Here is a 21,194-nt window from a genome sequence, read left to right as displayed (position 1 = left end):
TTACATTACTGATGGGAATGTAAAATGTGCAGCTCTATGTCAGTTGTTCAGATGGCTAATCATAGTTACTACATGACCTAGCAACTCTACTCCCTGACATACACCTAGGAGGACATGTTCACACAAAAACTTAGACAAGAATGTTTATAGCAGCATTATTCATAATAACCTAAAAGTGAAAACAATCCAAATGCCAACTGACATTTGATTGATACATTATCAATTAACTAAATAAAGAAAATGTGGTATATGCCACACAATGGAATATTCAGCCTTAAAAAGGAATAAAAATTGACACATGCTACAACATAGATGAACCTTGAAAACATGCTATGTGAAAGAAGCCAGACACAAAAGGTCACATACTGTATGATTCCATTTATATGAAATGTCCAAAATAGGCAAATCTATAGACATAAAGTATATTACTGGTTTCCAGGGGATGGGGTAGGGGGAATTGGTAGTGATTGCTAATGGGTATGGGGTTTCTCTTTTGGGATGATGGAAATGTTCTGGAATTAGATAGTGCTAATAGCTGTACAACCTTGTGAATAAACTAAAAACCACTGAATTGTACACTTTGGAATGGTTAAAATGGTTAATCTTATCTCAATTTTAAAAATCTACCTAATTTTAAAAAATGACATTTGTTATACTGGGTAAAGAAACTACAATTAAAAAAAAGAAACGAAACTACAATTTTGATAAGCAGTGGTAAAGAACAAAGACTCCATGAGAGCATCTTTTAAAAATTGTGGCAAAATATACCTAACATAAAATGGATCATTTAAACCATTTTTAAGTAGTTCAGTGGCATTAAGTACATTTACATTGTTGTGCAACCATCCTCACCATCCATCTCCAGAACTTTACCTGCAAAACTGAAACTCTACCCATTAAATAATAACTTCCCACTTCCCTTTCCCCTTAGTCCTGCAACCACTATTCTACTTTCTGTATGAATTTGACTAGATATTTCATATAAATTGAACCATATAGTATTTGTCATCTTGTGACTGCCTTATTTCACTTAGCATATCTTCAAGGTTCATCCACATTGTAGTGTATGTCAGAATTTCGTTCCTTTTAAAGGCCAAATAATATTCCATTTATGTATAATATATACCATATTTTCTTTATCCATTCATCCAACAATGGACACTTGGGTTGCTTCCACCTTTTGGTTGCTGTGAATGATGCTGCTAATAAATATGGGTGTACAAGTATGTTTGTATCCCTGCTTTTTAAAAAAAAAGAAAAAAAAAGTTGTGATCTCTTTTTGAAGATCACAACTTTTTGAAGGGAGATTTTGAAATGAAACTTATTTTGAAAATACACACATCTTCTTCATTAGCTTAAGGACTAAAAACTTATTTCAGTTGAAAGTCACCCAAAGGAGAACGCAAAGATCAATGGTACTGTTCGCTGTAAAGAAACACAAAAGACATAAAAGTATCCATTGCAAATTTATTATGCATTAGGAAGCTTAACTTAAAAACCAACAGCATAGTAAAAAGATATGTTATCTTTGTTCGCAGCAGAACAGGTTTCAAAATATATTTTCTTTTAAATGTATTCAGTCAGTACACAATCCTTTATAAAAGTTGTATATATTTTTTTCTGTCAATACCTTCATTACATTTATAAATACAAGATTTACATAGCACCCCATCAAAAAAAATTAAAACTCCTTATGAATATCTACATATATTTCATACCTATAAAACTTTCAAAGGAGTGCTGTGTTAAAGATGGGCCCTAGTTAATGGTCCACCTACTGGTGCAGGAAAACACATATAATCTAAAGTTTTCTTTGTCCATAAAACATCTCGAAAAATTAGCAAGACACTTATTTTGAAACTGAGCTTCTTAAACCATCATATTTTAGAAAGGAATTTACTGTGCATATTCCCATGAGATTCAAGTGGCAGATACATAGATGAAAATAAAGACTGACTGAAAACAAATGCCTACATAGAGCAGTTAAGGCAGGGGTGTGATGAATGAAAAACACTTAAAAGTAAGACACAGGAGATGTAGGTGGGAGCAAATATAGTAAGAATGCATTACATGAGTCTAAACTTGGATATAAACTCCACTGGTATCCAGTTACTAACTCTCATTCTCACCTAGGAATGTTTACATTGTTGAAAACTTTCTTACAAGCACCCTCCAATTTCTATGTTGCCAGAATGGCTGATGTATGTTTTTCTTCTGTAAAATCACCTTGGATCTAACCAAAACATTAGGCCCAGGAATCTGAATTGCTAGTTCTTCATGATTTAAATTTATTTAAAAAATTTCCTTCATCTGGTAAAGGTTATCACTAATCAATATTATTACTGTCCAGATATGTATATGCTGAATTTCATTCTAGCCAAGAATAGGAAGTAGAGATAAGGAAAGGAGAGTAAGACTAGTTATTTGCTTGACCTTTGAACAAAGGCAATAGATCCCCGATACTGAGCAGCCACTCATAAACACCTATGGGCTAAACGGGCACAGTTCAGAGAAACAGGAGGGAAGAAAATATGGGATTCTTTATCTCAAATTTTGCCAGAGAAGGCAGTTGTACTATAATCCTGCACCTTCTACTGAAAAGGACATGGTCACTCTTACTCTGGAGTTATTAAAGGAAAGTCATCCTTTCTACCAGAGATGACTTTTTCTGAGTTTCGAAGTGTGGACTCCAGATAACTTTGAGAGTTGCATATTATTTGCAGAAAAGTATTTCAAACCTTAACTTGTTCTAACATATAAACAGAAAGAAAGAGAATGGTAGAAAAGGAACAGGAGGAGGAAGGGGCGGGAGACGAGGGATGGAGGTGGTTACTTCTCAAACTCAGCCCTGAAGCATGCCACTAGTATCTCCCCTCCAGCACCATGAAGTCTCCAGTGTGGTGTGGCTCCTCCATGGCTCTCAGAGATGGAGTCTACAGAATTCTAGTTTCTGCAGTTTATAGTTCAGTGCACTGATTCCCAGGCTCCTCGAAGGAAGAGAGCTCCCAGATGCTGCTGTCCTGCAGTAGTGGCTCAATGTCTTCATCACTGCCTCGTTCTATTGTGTTGGTCAGGCTGCCGCTGATGCTGTTGTTATGTTTTTTAATTCCACTGCCTTTACTGTATTCAGGGATGAATAAGGCAACCAGAAAAGACATAAGAACTATACATGCCCCAAATAAAAACGGTGGGCCTGGGATGACAGCTCCCTGATGGGTGTGGGAAACAAATGAAGAATCTGGTTAGTCTTTCCAATCAAAATTAGTCCTGGACGACCCCAAAAAAGCACACCACTGAGAAGTGAGTTATTTTCTCATAAGCAAATGTTCATTAAGTGTCATAGCAAATTCTAACAGAGCCTGGTGTCTGGAATATGATGGAGGGCAACTAATCACTGCTTTGTGCACCACTTTCCAACAGCTTAACCAAACTTTCCAACAGCTTAACCAAAGATGTAAACAACAGTTATTTATCTCTAATCCTGCCCTGTGACCTGAGATCATTAACTATGTACATGAACAGTAATTCCAATTTTGTATAGAAATCTATATTAAATATAGCTTGGAAGGAGGGAAGTAATAGCAAATAAATAGTAGAAAAAGCACTCTAGCTCAAATTCTAGCTGGAATTTTAGGTCATTTCATCTTTTATTTGGCCTGAGCTTCACCAGAGGACAGCATTCTGATCAGAGTAATTATATAGGTGAAAACAGAATCTGAACAAAGTTAAGACAAATCTTTTATATAAGATATTAAATCACTGAAATGATCCCTCCCTAGTCCCAGGAAGCAATGAACATAGCACTTACTACTGTCAAATACAATAGTATTATAAAAATAAGAACACTTTCCAAATTTAAGGTCAGAAGATTTTGCTATAATCAGACACAACTGCTATTGTAAACCTAGACTTATTACCAAATTACCTGCAGGGCAGCATTGTTAGAATTCAATTCCAGTTCCAACTCAGTCAGTTCCACGTGGAACATGTAGAATATGAAGCCATACAGGGCTGGCCCCAGGCCATTACACAGTCCTCTTATTCCAGTTATGATACCTTGGGCAACTCCTAAGTCAGAAAAAAGAGAAGGGAGCCAGTCTTCTCAGATAAGCATCTCAAGACTGGAGACTTAACAGTACTTTCTTACTAATATGAAATACTGCTTCTGCTGGACTGAGTAGTCTGGGCTGTGGAAAGGATATTTTAGGGACTTTACCCATCATATTTTCATTCATTGCACAAATGTTTCCTTGGTTTTCTATGTCCTTTTAATGTTGTCCTCACTCAATGTCCTAAGATCTATAGGGTATGAAATGACAGTGATGTTTCTAAAATCCTTTTGAGGCTGAATTCCCTAACAGCAGATCTTCCTATAATCAGGGAATAATAAAAAAGTTTTAATATTCTCCATTTACAGGCAATTTACACTTTTCTGTGGATTGAGATTTTCCTTTTCTACTCACTTAATGGCACTTTTACAATAAAAATCTGCCCTTTGCCTCTTGTATCCCTGCCCATGTGTGAGTCCACAGAGGTCCTGATGCTGTGTGCTCCCAGCACCTTCAGACAGATTCTGTTCCTCACAGTGACCTCCATATTCCAGGTCCATCTCCCTGTACACCTCTACTGAAAAATCCAAGTGCTAATTTCTAGATATCTCTGGTATCTAATGTGGCAGGTCAAAAATTAGCTTGAATCATGAGATGAATATTTCTGTAAATCAAAAATGGTCAAATATAATTCACCCTAATACAGTGTGTTCTAATAAGTTTATATGCTGACATTTAGAAACATCTGTATTAATACATGTAAGCATAAAAAAAGCCAAAGAAAATTCATGCCCTGAGAGATAGGATAGTGTCTCTTAGATGCCAAGGCAATGCCCATCCTTCACAGATAGCTCATGCCTTTACTTTAAGCACAACACCTCCCCAAGGATGCAGTCAGCTAAGTTAACATAACCAGGGTAACACACAGAATTTGTGGTCTTCAAATGATACTGCTATGTTTAAAATAGATAACCAACAAGGACCTACTGTTAAAAAAAAAAAAAACACATTAAAAAAAAGTAGATATGAATAAGATGGCTAATTTCTGATGCGGAAAAATAGTTCCAATGAATAAACTAGCTTTTCCAATCTAGTTTTTAATTGAAACTTTAGAAATATCTCTAAGGCATTAAAATTTTTTTCTTCTAAAATTCACTACTTCCTGACTACAGTCAGGTAAGCCATTAAGTGATGGTGAAAGAAAAGGACTAATTTTGGCAGTAGGAACTGCTTGATAGGGAAGCCAGAGGCACAAGAAGGATGAAGAGTCTAGACAGAGTGCTACTCTACACAGTCATCTTAATTTTGTCTCTCACTCTGCATCCAATTATCAAGAACTACTCAGATTTATTTTTCTTTGTCCACTCAAAGAATCATTTCCTAAATTGAGTAATGGACTTTGAGTGATTCCAAATTAAAGAAATTTCAGTGATTAAATAAAGAACTCATTGTTTTACTAACTAGTCTGTTAAAATATGATTAAAGTCTAGTAAATTCTAACAGTGACAAATAAAAGAGGAGTCAAAACTGAAAAGAGAAAATGGATAACTATCTTAGTATTCTGACCTCCTGAGTCCAGATTTCAAAAATATGATCAAAGATCAAAGTAGGAAGGAAAACAGAATTTTCCTATTTGCCAAAGTAAATAGGTATGATTGTTGAGCAGGGACCACATGGCTGTAACCTCTTGCTTTGTTGATGTGAAGAGAGATTCAGAGTTGCTCATGCTTATGGCAGGTACGTCTCCATTGAAGGAGGAAAACAGTGACCTCACCTTGCTGATCTGACTCTGCATTCCGAGAGACGAGGGCACTGACTGCTGGAAATGTGATGCTGGACATGGCGGCCACGGTCCCTGCTGCCCACATCATCCTGCAATGACAGGACAGGCTGCGGTCAGGGAGCAGGCCAGCCCCAATGAGCTTGCTGTTCAGAGTACAATCAATGGCAAAAGCACTAAATGCTTTCTGTTTTCTTGTGTTAAGTTGCATTTATTTTTTTCCTCTTTAAAAATGGATTTTTTTTTTTAACCTAGAAGGTTATGCATCTGTTTATACTGATCACTTCACGGGCTGGGAAAGTTTCATTTCTTTATTTTACCTCTGTCGAATCTGTTCTTCTTCCTAGTTTCCCTATTACCGTATTTAGATGCAAGCTCAATGAAATGCAGAAGGATTTCTTGTTCCTATAAATACCACATTTTCACTACCAATTTTCCACTTTTTTCTTTGTACTTCTCAAAGGCTCACCTCCATATTGTCTTTGAGCTGCTCAGTTTTCTACCCCTCAATAAAGTGTTGTGTGTCACCTACAGAAAAAGTTGGTGGCACATAACACTTCAGAGACCTGAAGTTCAGGATGACATCCTGCAGACTTCCAAGTGTGCTTCCTTTAGACCTTTGTTTTTTTCTCAATGAAAGGGACCTACATGTGTGTCAGTATTAGGCGTTGAGTGTGAGCAAAGTGAGGCCCCAACTGGGCTTAAAACCTGCTTGGCCAGACTCTCTTGGGGATGACATGCACGTCCTTACTTAAAAGGAAAAACCCTTTAGGTTGACAGAATCTTTCTAAGGTAGCATGAGTTTGACTGAATCAGCTACTGAACCAAAGTTCATGGGATGAAATTAAGATTTCCAAGAACAAAAAGAATCAACCACTGACCACCTAAAGCATTTCGAGTTCTTCTAAATTGTGTCATCCATTTATGACTGCAAAATGGGGACCAATTCAAATATCTAAAACGGAGATATGGACTCTAGTATTTGGTAGCCAGGCACATAGGGAAACTTGCCACACAACAAAATAGCACTCAAAATTCTTTTTATTTCTTCTTATTCCACAGGGCTTAATTTGACCTTCCTTCCTCTTAATGGGAATCTAATACATTAGGAGTAATAACTGATCAGGATATACAAGATTCTGGAGGAGATCTCAATGTTCATCTAACTCATATGCTTTGTATTATAAAGGTTATGTCACTGTCCAAAGTCACTCAGCTAATGATAGTAATAAATCCCACCATAATCAGTCATTTTTCCTTGTCTTCTTGTTTTGTTTTTGCCTATAATGTGTTGTCTCCAAAAACTGACAAATGTGTTTAAAAATTAGGCATAAAACTTTTTTTTGGAGGGTCGGAGGAAGTAACAACTCACTGAAAGCCTGCTGAGGTGAAGGCAATCTATCCAAATAATCCTAAATTACCAGCTCTACCCTTTCCCAAATTAAGTCTAAACAGTTTTTGAAATGTTGAATACCTATGCCAGTAAAATAACTCCTGCTTCCTTCACATCACACTCAACTAATTCGAGCTCCTCTAAAAGATACATCTGTCTATTAGTTCATAAGAATCTATGGGAGAGGCTTACCATGCCTGAGATCCAAAACCGTACCAGGCTAACTGGAACATCTGAAAACCCAAACCAAGGAGAACGGTGTTCTTATTCCCCAATGACCTCATCAAGATGGTAAGAAAGACCGTCTGCAAAGCAAAGGGGATAATCCTGAGTAATCATATGAATACAAGCACAAGATCTGATGCAAGTTCTGTGGGGAAGCCCATTAATGGTGACCAAGAATCTCAAAATAGCAGACCACCTGACCTAAGACCTTGGAGGCCATGCAGTACTGATGTAGCTCAAAAGGGGTGAAACTTCGGGGCCTTCCCAGACTAACCTGGGCTCAGGGCCTTCGGCCTCCTCCCCAGAAACCTGTTTATCTGGTGCTTATCACTTCCCAAAAGGTCATCACAGCTGTTCAACAGTTACTGTGATTGAGAAGAAAATGCCTCTGTCTCTTTGGAGAAATGCCAATAATTTAACTGCCAGTGAATAGCAAACCCCTGATGAACATTTACAGAGTATGTGGGATTTTGGTGGGGGTTAACAGTTTCACAAAGTTGGACTGATACAAATGTGATTTTAACAAATATATACTCTACTAAAAACTTAGGTGATATAGCCTGAAAAGGCATAGGATAAAAGGTGAATCTGGGCTAACTGACTAACCAGAGTTAATATAAAAAACAAGCCAAAACCATAAGCAACTTGAAAGTTTAACATAATTTACATTTGCTGATACAGTTAAAAAAAATAAAAGGCCCTTGGTTTGATGCATTCCTATAAGCCTTGTCAATTCTAATATTTGGGCAAAGCAGTTTTGCAGGCTTCTCATTTCTCTTTGAAAGAGTTATCACAGAAGAATGCTCCACCTGGCCTACCATGCTTTAAAGCAGCATATAGCGGTTCCAGGAAAATAGCCTCATAATAGTCCCATATGATATAGTGAATGCACCTAAGCATATCAATGAATTAATTTAAAGCACATATGCCCTGCCTTTTGTGGTCCTATAATAGATGGGGAAACGTTTAATAAATACTCTTTACTCATTACATATATCCTAACATACTGACTTACCACCATTTCTTCAGTCCTGGGGATAGCAAGGATTGTAATAGTTACAAAATTTCATTTCTGCTTTTCACCTTCATTACTTTTCAATATTAAAATAACATTGAAACATTTTTCTGGTTAATTTTGCAATACTGGAGTTAGATTGTGGCTGGTGGTTGTAAAAGCAAATTTTTATTTGCTGAATTGATCCATTAGAGGTAACAACACATGCTCTACAAAGTATTGAAAAGTTGTGTTAAATTCCTCCTAAATCATAACCTTAAGATTCTATTAAAAATGGAATAACTCTATGGTCTGTATCCATTGTCAGTTTACTGGGTTTGATATTGTACCACAGGACACAAGATGTTACCATGGCAGAGGAGGAGGGGAACTGAGGTAGTGATGCAGGAGATCTCCATGAATATTTCTTTGCAGCTTCCTATGAATCTACAGTTACTTCAGATTAAAAACACTAAAAAAAAAAAAAAAGGATGGGTAAAATAACACTCACCTGAGCCACAATAGAAAGAATTCCTACCATAGCTATGAATGCTGCAATTTTAACAGATCCAAAACCTATGACCTGTGGAAATGAAAACACTTTGTAATACAGATATTATAAAAATAAGGAATGTTATGTTCCATTAAAGCCATAAAATAAAATAGTTGAGGAAAGTTCATAAAACCTTGACAATGGCAAATTAGGCAGTGCTCAAAGTTGAACCTATTTAACCAATAATTTATATCTAAATCTGTCATAAGAAATCATTATAAGTGGCACAACTTAATTTAACAAATATTAAATATTAAGATAATATTTTCTATTGTAGGCCTACCTATTTTTTTCATATCCATCCCCATCTGCAACCCACCAAGAGACAAACATAACATTATCAAGCGTTGGAGAGAACATGAAGAAAATGATTCGATTTTTGATGCTGCCAACACAGAGTATGCTCACTGGCAAAGTCAGTGGCTCTCAACTTTGGCTGCACATTAAAATCATGTGGGCAACAGAGAAGGGGAGAAGAGAAGAAGGGAGAGAGGAGAAATGAGATGCTGGAATCCACTTGAGACCAATTAAATCAGACTCTCTGGGCCCAGACACAGGTATGTTTTAAAAAGCTTCCATGGTGATTCTAATTCTAATAGGCAGCCAAAGTTAGCTGGTAATGATTTCTAAGCCTCTTAATCTTAACAGCAGCTCCGAAATGCCTACTAAAACTTTTAAGTTTTAAATATCAAGTTTTTATTTGCCCTATCTATTGAAACTTTATAAAATTCCAAAAAAAGCTTTAAAAATTATTGTATACAATCTTCACATTTCATAAATGACCGTGTTGCTTCAAGTTACACAACTAGCTAATAAAAAGAGTTAGAGTTAGAACCTCTGGTTCCCAAACCAGTGCTGCTGACATTAATAATATCCTATTACTCTCTAATCAAATGCAATTTTTAAAAATTGGAATCTATTTCTCAGTCTAATTTGTAAATATATATATTTTTAATTGAAGTATTGTTGATTTAAAATGCATCAGTTTCTGCTGTACAGCAAAGTGACTCAGTTATGCATAATATACATTCTCTTTTATATTCTTTTCCATTACGGTTTATCCCAGGACACTGAATATATAGTTCTTTGTGCTATACAGTAGGACCCTGTTGTCCATCCATTCTATATGTAATAGTTTGCCTCTACTAACCCCAAACTCCCAGTCCATCCCTCCTCACACCCCCCGTAAATATACTTTTTAAAACAGCTTTATTGAGACAGAATTAAAACACCATACAATTCACCCATTACAAGTGTACAATTCAATGGTTTTAGTTTTATATTCACAGAGTTGGGAAATTATCACCATGATCAATTTTAAAAGCTCTCATCACTCCTCAAAGAAACATCGTACCCCATTAGGATTCCCATTCCCCCAGCCTACTCTACCACCTAGCCAGTAATCTACTTTCTATCTCTATGGATTTATTTATTCTGAGCATTTCATACAAATGGAATCATACTATATATGGTCTGGCTTCTTTCACTTATAATGTTTTCAAAGTTCACCCATGTTGTAGCGTGTATCAGTGCTTCATTGCTTTTTACTGCCAAATAATAACATTCCATTGTATAGATATTTCACATTTGTTGATCCATTTCATCAGTTAATAGGCATATGGGTTGTTTCTACTTTTTGGCTACTATGAATAATAATTTGTGTAAGAGTTTTTGTATAGGTATGTGTTTTCAATTCTCTTGGCTATATACCTAGAAATAGATTTGCTGGGAACTCTATGTTGAACACTTTGAAAAGGAGACATGTTTTTTCACTTTCTTCCTTGGACATTCCCATTTTTCCTACATTATTTTCTATATTAAATGCAAATTTAATGTAATTTAATATATGCATATATAATTTTCTACATTAACCACACTATCTCACCACTCTTCCGTCCGAATCTCCAGCATCCACCCACCATAATGAGCAAAAGCAAAAATAAAACTGCTTGAAAAAAGTTTTACTTAAACGTGCCACCATATAAAATATTATAGTCTCATACTCTCAGGAAAACTATGAGAACAGAGAATTTAACAAATTTTATTTAAAAATATCTCTAAAAATAGAGGAATTTATCTTAGGAGGAGGCTTGCTCTGACAAAGTGAAGTAAACCATTAGCAGGAGGACTTCTAGTGAAATCAGTAAAAGACCAAGACAGGATTGCAATGGAAGGCAACTCAGGTCTTAGCAATCCCAGAGACCTAAAACAACAGTTGGAAAAGGGAACTTTTTTTTTTAATTGCTGTAAGTCAATTGCCTTTTGGGGAGGACAAAGTGTAATTTTTTTGTGTGCGGTACGCGGGCCTCTCACTGTTGTGGCCTGTCCCGTTGTGGAGCACAGGCTCCGAACACGCAGGCTCAGCGGCCATGGCTCACGGGCCCAGCCGCTCCGCGGCATGTGGGATCTTCCCAGACCGGGGCACGAACCCGCGTACCCTGCATCGGCAGGCGGACTCTCAACCACTGCGCCACCAGGGAAGCCCAAAGTGTAAATTTTTAAAGAGAAAAATCAGAAGGGAGAAAAGATTATTTTGGTTATTGTTTGTGAGCCACCTTGAAGTCTACAGTGGTGTTGAGCTATGGCCTACTACAGATGGCTAAGCAAGCTGGCTGTGATCAGACCCAGGGGTCAGGGCACTTCTGAAATAAACTTTACCTCTCTGTGAAATTTAATGGGTATTATTAAAGATTTAATAAATTCTGTTTCTACTAATTCTCTTTCTGTATAACTCTCAAAGAAATTTTTTCCACAGTAAACATTTTATTGTGTTTTTAAAATTATTGCACTAAAGGTCTCCTGACTACTAATTATATGTCAGCACCTACATTTATAACTAGAAGCAAGTTAACACATTTTTTTTCTCTACAGTGTTTTCCCACAAAACACCTCTAGCCAGATCCCAATCTCTGGTTTTCCTCATGTTCAAAAGCTACTAGGCACTCACTACTCACCTGCCTGAGATAGAGGAAAAAACTTGAATACTGTCCAGCCTCAGGAAGGTATGAAAGAAAAACGGTGATGCAGATTAGTAAGACAGTAGAATCTTTTCCAACTTTCTTCAGTGACTAGGAATAAGCAGAAACAGAAACATATTAAAAGCAAATAGATACTGATGTCACTGATATTCTGGGATATTGGCTGCACTGTTTTGATCTATTAAGGTGGATAACAAAAGATGAATGGATTATAAAAGGAATTGAGCCTTAACATTAAATCTATCACCATCTCTTTAAGGAGGTTACAAGTCCTAATTTCAGAGGTATGTTTCAAATATTACAGCTTTCTCTCTTTGTTAACAATACTGGTTCACATCCTGAAACAGACCCTGAACGTCCTATGAACAGACCCTGAAAAAACATTGCTCCAGAACCTTTTAAGAAAATCTCCTCTCTCTCTTTCATTCATAATACAACTCCTTTAAAGCCATAAACAGTACAGTGTTTTCATTACACATAAATTTACTCTATTTTTTTAAATGTTAGCATTAAATTTGCCTTTAAAATTGGTAGACAAAAAAGTCTGCTCCAGCCATGGGGTCAGTGACGACAAGATTCTCTGACCAGTAACAACTTTTTGAATGTTACAACCTTGTCCAAAATCCTATACTCCTCTCTACACAGGATGTTTGAGTAGACCAAAAGGTGCACCAAAAGTTGTCTACAGAGTGTAGAATTCTGCAGTGCATTCTAGGTGATCATAACTGTAACCTTCACATAATTAAAAGCAAAAGTAGCTAATGTCTATTGGGACCCTGCTATATACCAGACACTAGACTGGTTAATTTATATACATTCACTGCAATCCTCGTAACAGCCCTGAAAAGTAAGCCACAATAGTTCCACTTCACAGAGGAATTTCTCTGTGTAGCTTGACAAGGTGGGAGGTCTGACTGGCTCCACTCCTGGTTTCCTTTTCTCCACACCTACTTCTTGATATCTGACATTACAGCACAAACAGAATGAGCAGGGTCCCCAGGTCATATAATGAGGGAGCTTTTTAGAAAAGAATTTCTCATGAGTTAGTTTTTTTATATGTATTTTTCCTAAAAGGTAAACTTAAGGGAAAAATGCAAATATCAAATCTCTGGTTATATTTTTCCGCACATATTTTCTTCAAGAACAATTTCAAACCAGAGAAGGTGGGGAGAGAAGATTCTTCTTCTCAGTACTTTTTCTAGTTGTTAATGGGATTCCCCCATGACAAAAGAGAAAACAAAGACTCTACTCAATCTGCAAAAGACAAGTTCAAAGCCTCTGTTCAACGTGGGTGTATGTTAACAACTTAGGTAATAACTACTTTAGTCGGTCCAAATGTATTTAACCTTTTTGAATTTAAGTGAATCGAAACAACCTCTTCAAATGGCCACTTTCATTTATTTTGTTAAAAGAAGGATGAAAACAACTATGCAAAAAGAAAAAAACCTTCCTTCCCAAGTCTTCATCAGGGATAAACTGGACATTTCTTGTCTCTTCCCACAGGATAACCACGTTTGACTTAAGAAGTAGCAATTCTATATATTCCTTGGTATACAGTCTACCTCATTCCCTTACTTGCAAATACATTTTTTCTATTTTTACTGGAAAAAAAAAAATAGATCAACAACTGCTAGGATGCTTGAGGCTGCAGGAATGTTCTTTTATTTGCATGGCTTAGAAAGATATTTAGGAAAGTAAATGTTTTCATGTTTTTATTTACCGCAAAAGGGTCTGCTTGTTTCCAAGAAATCTGAGCTCCCCAGGAAAGAGGTCTCATTTTCTCTGGCAAAGATTCTGGAACAGCCAATAAGATGAAGCAGATGTCCAGAAGAGCCACCACTGTGGCCACCAGCACAACAAGGCTGTCTCCATAACTGGCGGACAGGTATGCTCCAATGGCTGGGCTGCTGACCAGACTGGCTGCAAATGTGGCTGAGACCTATGGAAAAAGCACACTCTCACCCAGGGTCCCATCTGCTGCAGGTGCACAGCTATATTCCTGTTCTCATCCAGGTTCCCACAGGTACATACCTAAAGTCATCCATCCCTGGCTTTAAAAAGACAAAAGGATTGTGCTGCACACAACTTTTAAGAATGAAAAAGAATGAAAGTAATTTTGTTTTAAGGACTTGTTCATAAGCTATTAACTAATTGGAGTTATTCTAGAAAGCTACAAGAATACAAAATAATGATTTGTTAGAAATAAAAATTGTAAAACCTTCCCCATAAATAAAATATACATGTTTTAATCTTCTTTATTTGGGGAATGGGGATGTAGAGAGAAAGGTATGAAAAAAATTTCTGCAGGGTTGATGATAAAATCTACAAATTACTCAGAGACTAGGCTTGATTTCATCTTCCAAAAACATGTACTGTTTCACCATTTCATTAGCACTGAGAGGGGGAAAAATCTCTGGTAATCTTAGAAAAAGCTATAACAACAACAAAAAATCCGAAAAGATTTGTTGAGGGAGATGTCAAAGCTTTTTAAATGGAGAAATCCCCAGGCTAGGGACTTTTGTCATGCTGTCATCCCCAACCTCCACCTAATACCAGAGACCACTGACTCAACTGATCACCCTTGCAACTTGAATCCATGTGAAGCTTCTTCACACTGCTTTCCTACAAGCACGTAGAAAGCTCCCTTTATTCTGAAATGTAATCTGAATGTTCAGAAGCTTAAATGGGCAGTCTCCAAATTATAACCAGACTGAGTGTCAAAAGCACATTTATAATAAGTTGGTTATTTAAACTTCTAATGGATTTTAACAGAAACTACAGAAATCATTATCTATGATTGAAATTATGACTCCTGGGTAGCCAATAACATTTTTTCTTCATCCATCACCCCCCAACTGAATGTGATAATACAACGTATTGGAAATTAGTATTATACTAAAAATATTATAAAAGCCAAAAGTAAAAAAATTTCTGGAGAAAAAACGGGAGTATAGAGAATTCTAATTTGGGGAACAGGAATTCCCTGGTTCAATATTTATTGAGCATCTACTATGTGCCAGATAAATAAGAAGACAGAGCTCCTGCCCTTCAGGGTTTTTCATTTTATTTAAGAAGATCAAGGCAATCATGTAACTTTATATTATAAATTGCAATGACATGCAAACAGCTATGGGAGCACTCCTGCAGCATCCTCACGTGCTACGGAAGCACTGCTGCAGGGTCCTCAGGTGCTAATACTAACAACATCATACCTGCACAAAATGGGTCATTCATTCATTTATTCATAACAGTTTTCCACTACTTAATCCTTATCAAATTACTGTATGTAAATTGAGAAGATATTCTACAACTCAATGTACAAATAAAGAAACAATATATGTCTTAAGTTCACATACATGAGCAAGAACTGGAAGCCATTTTCCAATTTCTCAAATTAATCTTTCTCACTAAAATGCACAGACTTAGACCTAAATTTCAGCTAAAACTGCTTCTATAATTCCACAGCATTCCAAGTGTAAAGAATCTAAAGATCATGGAGTATACAGAAGAAAACACTCAATCATTTATTTCGTTATTTGTCAAAGACATTTCTAATTCTACTATCATAATTCTATTCTAGCCAATTGGACATTTTCTAAGATAAAGACTGTTCAATAACTCAAGATTTGGTCATTAAGAACAATGGAATTGGGCTTCCCTTGTGGTGCAGTGGTTGAGAGTCCACCTGCCGATGCAGGGGACACGGGTTCGTGCCCCGGTCCGGGAGGATCCCACATGCCGCGGAGCGGCTGGGCCCATGAGCCATGGCCATTAAGCCTGCGCGTCCGGAGCCTGTGCTCCGCAACGGGAGAGACCACAACAGTGAGAGGCCCACATACCGCAAAAAAAAAAGAACAATGGAATTAAATTATTATCTATATAACAATAATTTAATATATAAGAATACACGATACATCAGTTTTGAATAGAAAATGACTGCCTTCTTTACTAAGCTCCCCCACAAATTTGAAGGGGATACAGTAACTACTTCAGATATAAACAAGAGGGATAAATAATGATTGATTATGAGATTAATGCTCATTATCAATAAATGATGCACTCCAAACCACGGTAAACTTTTAAATTCATCTTTCCCATCCATGTGATGTATCCTGCAACACTGCTCTAAGGGAGAAGTGCTCCATTTTCTGGTATTTCCATAATTCAAACATTTGTACACTGCCATGGAGAAATTACCAAAGGCAGAAATCTTAATGAGAATCTTTAAGTCTTGCAAACCACGAAAAAGACATGAGCATTATTATTTACAAGTCTATGTATCTGAAGACTTGAAAGCTTCATAACTTGACTTAGATGGTACCGCAAGGCAAATTCTCTCAGACACAGAGGGGCAGGCCTATCCCCTCCTCCTAACACAGCCCAATTTGTTTAGGTCCTACAGTGCTCAGGATTTCCTCCTCCCATCTCTCTGTCTACTAATGCCCACCTATAATACCCTAATCTTCCTCCCTCCATTCCCTTAGCGGTCCACTGAAGCAGGTATAACACTTAAAGATCAGTTTAATTTCTTCAAGTATGCAAAAAGTAAAACATAATTATTATATACATGTAGTAATAGTGAGAAACAATAGGAATTTAGTGGGAAAAAATCTGTTATTAAAATATTTAATAATGAATACTCTGAGAGCCAATTTAATCATGTGGAATATGGAAATGAAAATAAAAAGGTTAGTCACCAAATTTCAAATATCAGAAGGGGACAGGGAGCAGCAGTGGTTTCCTAATTGTTTTATTTGATTAGTTACATTGCTCAATAAATATTTGTTGAATGAGTTTCTGAGAATCTATGGCCCCATGAAATTCTATGTAAAATGTTGCATCTTTCTTAAAACTTAAAGCAGCCTACTTGCTTAGTTTGTGTATTTATCTAAAATCCCTCTTTAACACTCAATACGACACGAGTGAATAAATCTAAAGGATGACTTCACCACAACAGTCTCTCAATGAGCATTAACTTAAATTCATTATTGCAGCCATTGAAAGAAATTACCACTTTTCTTTGTTTACTGGAGGAGTTTCAGTAAGGAAGATATACATATATATTCTTTAACAGATCTCAAAATGCTTCTTAGAATTTCAGCTAGACTCGATTGACAATCCTATAATTAACTGGCAATAAATCCTCCTATATCTGTAAGGTAGCCTGCAAGCTTTTTTTCTTTTACTTTTTTCAGGTTTGTCATCTCAACATCTGACATGTAGAGGTAAATGTAAAGGTTAGCCACTGGCCAAATCCTGGGTCCTGTGACCAAGTCCAGGAAGCCTTACATGCTGGCTGAGGGCACACTTCAGTAGGGCGCTCCTCTCACTAACTTCTCTCAACATACCTACTAACAGCCATTATTATAATTGCCATTTTACAGATGAAGAACTGAGCTGGAGACAGGGGAACTAAGTCATGATCACTTTGGTTCCAGAACTCTCTCTCTCTCTGAAATCTTTCCTAAGTACGACTGCTTAGCACAACAGCTTCATGAGGGGTTTTTCTGGTGGAAGCAAGGAACAAAAATCGAACAAAATTGGAGGGAAATGAGTGTTTTCTGTGATGTTGAGAAAAGCTGCACAAGTGTGATAAATGAGGTTTCTGGCACCCCTCAAATCTGCTGACCGACCCTGAGAGCCCACCTTGAACACCCTGCCTTCTTTGAAGCCTTCCTATCTGCTTCTCCCTCTATCCTCCTCCGCAGCACTCTGGAGATGCCCCTGTTTTAGGACATGACATGAGAAACGTTCAGGGAAGGAGGGAAGAAGGAAAGGAGAGAGCAAGTAATAGCTACAGGGTAAGTGGGGTCGAAGGAGAAGTTTTTAAACTACTGATGTCTAAAGTCAACAAAGTAAAAATTGCTGTTGTGTTCTGTGGAACAGCAGTGACTGACTTATATGTCCATCATTGATCCATACAATTATTCATTCAGTCAACACTGAATGACTACTTACTGTCTTCTAGGAAGTGGGATTTAAAAGAAAAAGTAAGACTCAGGAGAGAAGTAACCTGAGTTTCTGGCATTCAATCCCCCTCCAAACATTCAACAACCCAGCCAGATCATCTTTCTTCTTCCATCTTCTTACTATAAACATTTCAAACACAGGAAAGTGGAGAGAAGTGCACACTGCACACTGAAGGGGAGCAGAATAAGCCACCCCAAAATGTGCCACTTTGGCATGTAGATTGTTTTTAGCTGAAGGCAATTAAGACCCAGGAGACTCAGGAAAAGCTTTTTACCTTTCCCTTAACAGCCTAAAAGAATTTAGACAGGAGGCCTATGCCAGGAAGAGAGCAAATAGTAAAGATAACTTTTTATATCAGACTTATCTGCATGGAATGGCAAACATTTGTTTACCAGATATTTGCTCTCATCTTCCTGTGAATTGTCTTCCTTCCCTTTGAAGCCCCAGACCCCTACCCTCTTTCTCCTTAGCTCAGGATGGTATATAAGCCTCAATTGCCTGACTTTCCTTGAGTATCTCACATCTTTGTGGGACTCCCATACAAATGAAATTAAATTTGTTTTTCTCCTGTTAATCTGTCTTACGTCAATTTAATTATTATGCTGGCCAAAGAACCTAAAAGGGAAGAAGGGAAAATTTTTCCTGTCCACACCCAATTACCCCAAGAGGTTCACACACTGAACACATACCCACAAATGCTCGCCTGTCATCTTCTCCCCTTGAACCACTTAAGTAATTTTCAGAGTTGTGACACTCTGACCTAAATGGCTTCAGCCTGCCATCTTCTACAGGTCTTTCTTCCCCTATGTAACCACAGTGCCATTACCTTGCCTAAGAAAATTAGAAATGATTGTCAATTACCCAAAAAAGTTCTCCTATAACTTTTGTTTTACACTCAGCAATTATTTGCTGAATGAATGTAGTCCTTTTTCTGTAGTACCATGTCCCAAATAAGTGCCCGAGTCACACAACTAGCAATACAGTAACAATGGATTAACATGGCTGAGGTTTTATCACCTCTCCAATTCTTATTAGGTACACAGAGACCTATGATCGTAGCACTTGTTTACTGTTATGTTTCCTCAAGAGATTAGCTAACAAGAAACAAATCAAACCAACTTTAGAAAAACTTTGCAACTGACAACTCAACACATCCTGCCAATCTTACAACACTAAAACCAGAAAATAAATTACTAGCAATTTCTATCTTGCTATTTTTAACTTCTCATAAGTCTCCTTTTTCATTTCAATTGCTTTGGATTTTCTTTTACATAAGTCAATATTTAACACTATTTTAATAAAATCTCACTTTCCAGTGCATTTTTAGTAGAATGTTCATTATTTCTCTGATTAAAAAACAATCTATTATCTTACCCATCCATAAGCAGTACTTCGCTCATGCTCCTGAGTAACATCAGCTACATAGGCAAATATCACAGAGAACGTGACTGAGAAGACTCCAGACATGGAAATCATTGCAAAATACCACCTATAAAAAGATTATTTTAAACACCCATGAGAGAGGTAGTGTATACACACTTTTATAACCAAAGCCAAAGATACCATGTAAAGACTATAAACCAACAAATAAATTTAAAAAATACATGTATATTTAAAGATATAGAGGACAACTAATAAAATTATAATCAAGATGGAGAGGAAGGAGAAACATACTAATTTTGTCATTGTTCAAGGGGTTTCAGTAAATGCAGTTTAAAAAAATGAAAGAGTAAGGGTATGCAGTAAAGTTATACTTTTAAAGGTAGCCAGAACAGAAATTAAAACTTTCTAAAGTTCCTAGCTTTAGCTAAGAATAATACATATACACAAAAGCAGGAAGCATTTTAAAAATTAATGTAATTAAGACAAAAAATTTCTATCATATGCATAGATGCTTAAAAAATCTAGTTAAAATATTAGCAAACAGAATCTCACAGAAAAGTAGGGTTTAATCCTAGGAGGTAAGGATGTTTCAATATTAGAAATCTATTAATATGCTTCATCATGCTGGTAGATCTAAGAAGAAAATTCAAATGATCTCAACTGATGCAAAAGGCATCAAATAAAATTTGACATTCAACCTTGATTTTAAAAAAGAAAATCTCTAAATAAAATAGGAACAAGTATTTTTAAACCCAAAAGGCATTTTAATACTCAATGATGAAACATTATATTTCCTTCATATATATGAGGTAGATAGGTCCTAGATAGGTCCATAATCATTACTTTTATTTAACATTATTCATTAGTCTACACAAGTAGAAGCAGCAGCATGAAAACTGGAAGAGGGCTTCCCTGGTGGCGCAGTGGTTGAGAGTCTGCCTGCCGATGCAGGGGACACGGGTTCGTGCCCCGGTCCGGGAGGATCCCACATGCTGTGGAGCAGCTGGGCCCATGAGCTGTGCCCGCTGGGGCTGCGCGTCCAGGGCCTGTGCTCTACGGTGGGAGGGGCCAAAGCAGTGAGAGGCCCGCATACCGCAAAAAAAAAAAACAAACAAAAAAACAACAACAAAAACTGGAAGAGAAGAGGTAAAATCATTTAAAGATCTGAAGAAAATAATTTTAAGGTATTGAGAGGACATTAAAAAAAAACCCTAATTCATCAGAAAAGCATGACTTGTTCTTGGACAGAAAGACTCAATACCAAAAAGTATTTTATAAAAATTTATCTGGTAGGAAATAAAATGATTCATTATAGATAGCCAACACATTTGGAACATGGCAAATGTTGACCTAAAATTTCTATCAAATGAGAGTATTTTCACATGAGCACCCCCCTCCGAAACTATTAATTGAATTTTAAAAAAAACCCCAAAAAACTGAAACACAAAAACCCTCCATTCTAAAGTATGTTCTTCACATAGGAATAGCATCTCAGCAACAGGAATTTTGGCCAAAATACCATCCTCTGTACTCCAGAAAAACTAAGTTACTGCTCAGGTGCAAATTCCAACCCATTTTTATTAACTAAATAGCCTTGGTTACATGCTAACTATTCTCTCCTTATTTATCATGAAAAAATGAGATCAAATTAAAATTCACATTATGATTTAGAATAGGTTATTGGTCTTAATACAGTACACACAAAAGTGACTCCTGCCTTTTGATATAAACTATGTTCATGTCAGTGCCCTAGAGCAATGAGCTGACAAAAACAACACATTTTCAAAGTCAAATGAGCCACAATTGAGTGAGTACAGGGATTGTCTGCCCCCTCCCAGGACCCAATCTTGTAACTTACCTCATGGCAAC

The 21,194-nt window shown here is 36.8% G+C and overlaps 1 protein-coding gene across 3 annotated transcripts in view; it reads right to left on the bottom strand.

Annotated features, from left to right (window-relative positions):
- Window positions 1-1,447: 1,447 nt before the first annotated feature.
- The window catches only part of SLC71A2 (solute carrier family 71 member 2), an 81,417-nt gene continuing 61,670 nt past the window's right edge, over window positions 1,448-21,194 (bottom strand). Inside the window, exons 5-12 of one of the 3 annotated variants that reach the window (XM_027099927.1) lie at window positions 19,317-19,431; window positions 13,693-13,911; window positions 11,949-12,062; window positions 8,953-9,024; window positions 7,415-7,527; window positions 5,824-5,921; window positions 3,926-4,068; window positions 1,448-3,209 (exon numbers count right to left, since the gene is read on the bottom strand). In XM_027099927.1, the coding sequence (XP_026955728.1) occupies window positions 2,958-3,209; window positions 3,926-4,068; window positions 5,824-5,921; window positions 7,415-7,527; window positions 8,953-9,024; window positions 11,949-12,062; window positions 13,693-13,911; window positions 19,317-19,431 (1,126 nt within the window). In that variant the 3' untranslated portion in view covers window positions 1,448-2,957. The remainder of the gene's footprint in view (window positions 3,210-3,925; window positions 4,069-5,823; window positions 5,922-7,414; window positions 7,528-8,952; window positions 9,025-11,948; window positions 12,063-13,692; window positions 13,912-19,316; window positions 19,432-21,194) is intronic. The other 2 variants (XR_003431335.1, XR_003431334.1) reach the window with 2 other exon arrangements.

The sequence above is a fragment of the Aethalodelphis obliquidens genome, unplaced genomic scaffold, assembly GCF_003676395.1.
Source record: "Aethalodelphis obliquidens isolate GAN/ISIS:26980383/991018 unplaced genomic scaffold, ASM367639v1 scaffold150, whole genome shotgun sequence".
Classification (NCBI taxonomy): Eukaryota; Metazoa; Chordata; class Mammalia; order Artiodactyla; family Delphinidae; genus Aethalodelphis; species Aethalodelphis obliquidens.
The sequence above is the reverse complement of the archived record's forward strand: the minus strand, read 5'-3'. Positions and strand labels throughout refer to the sequence as shown.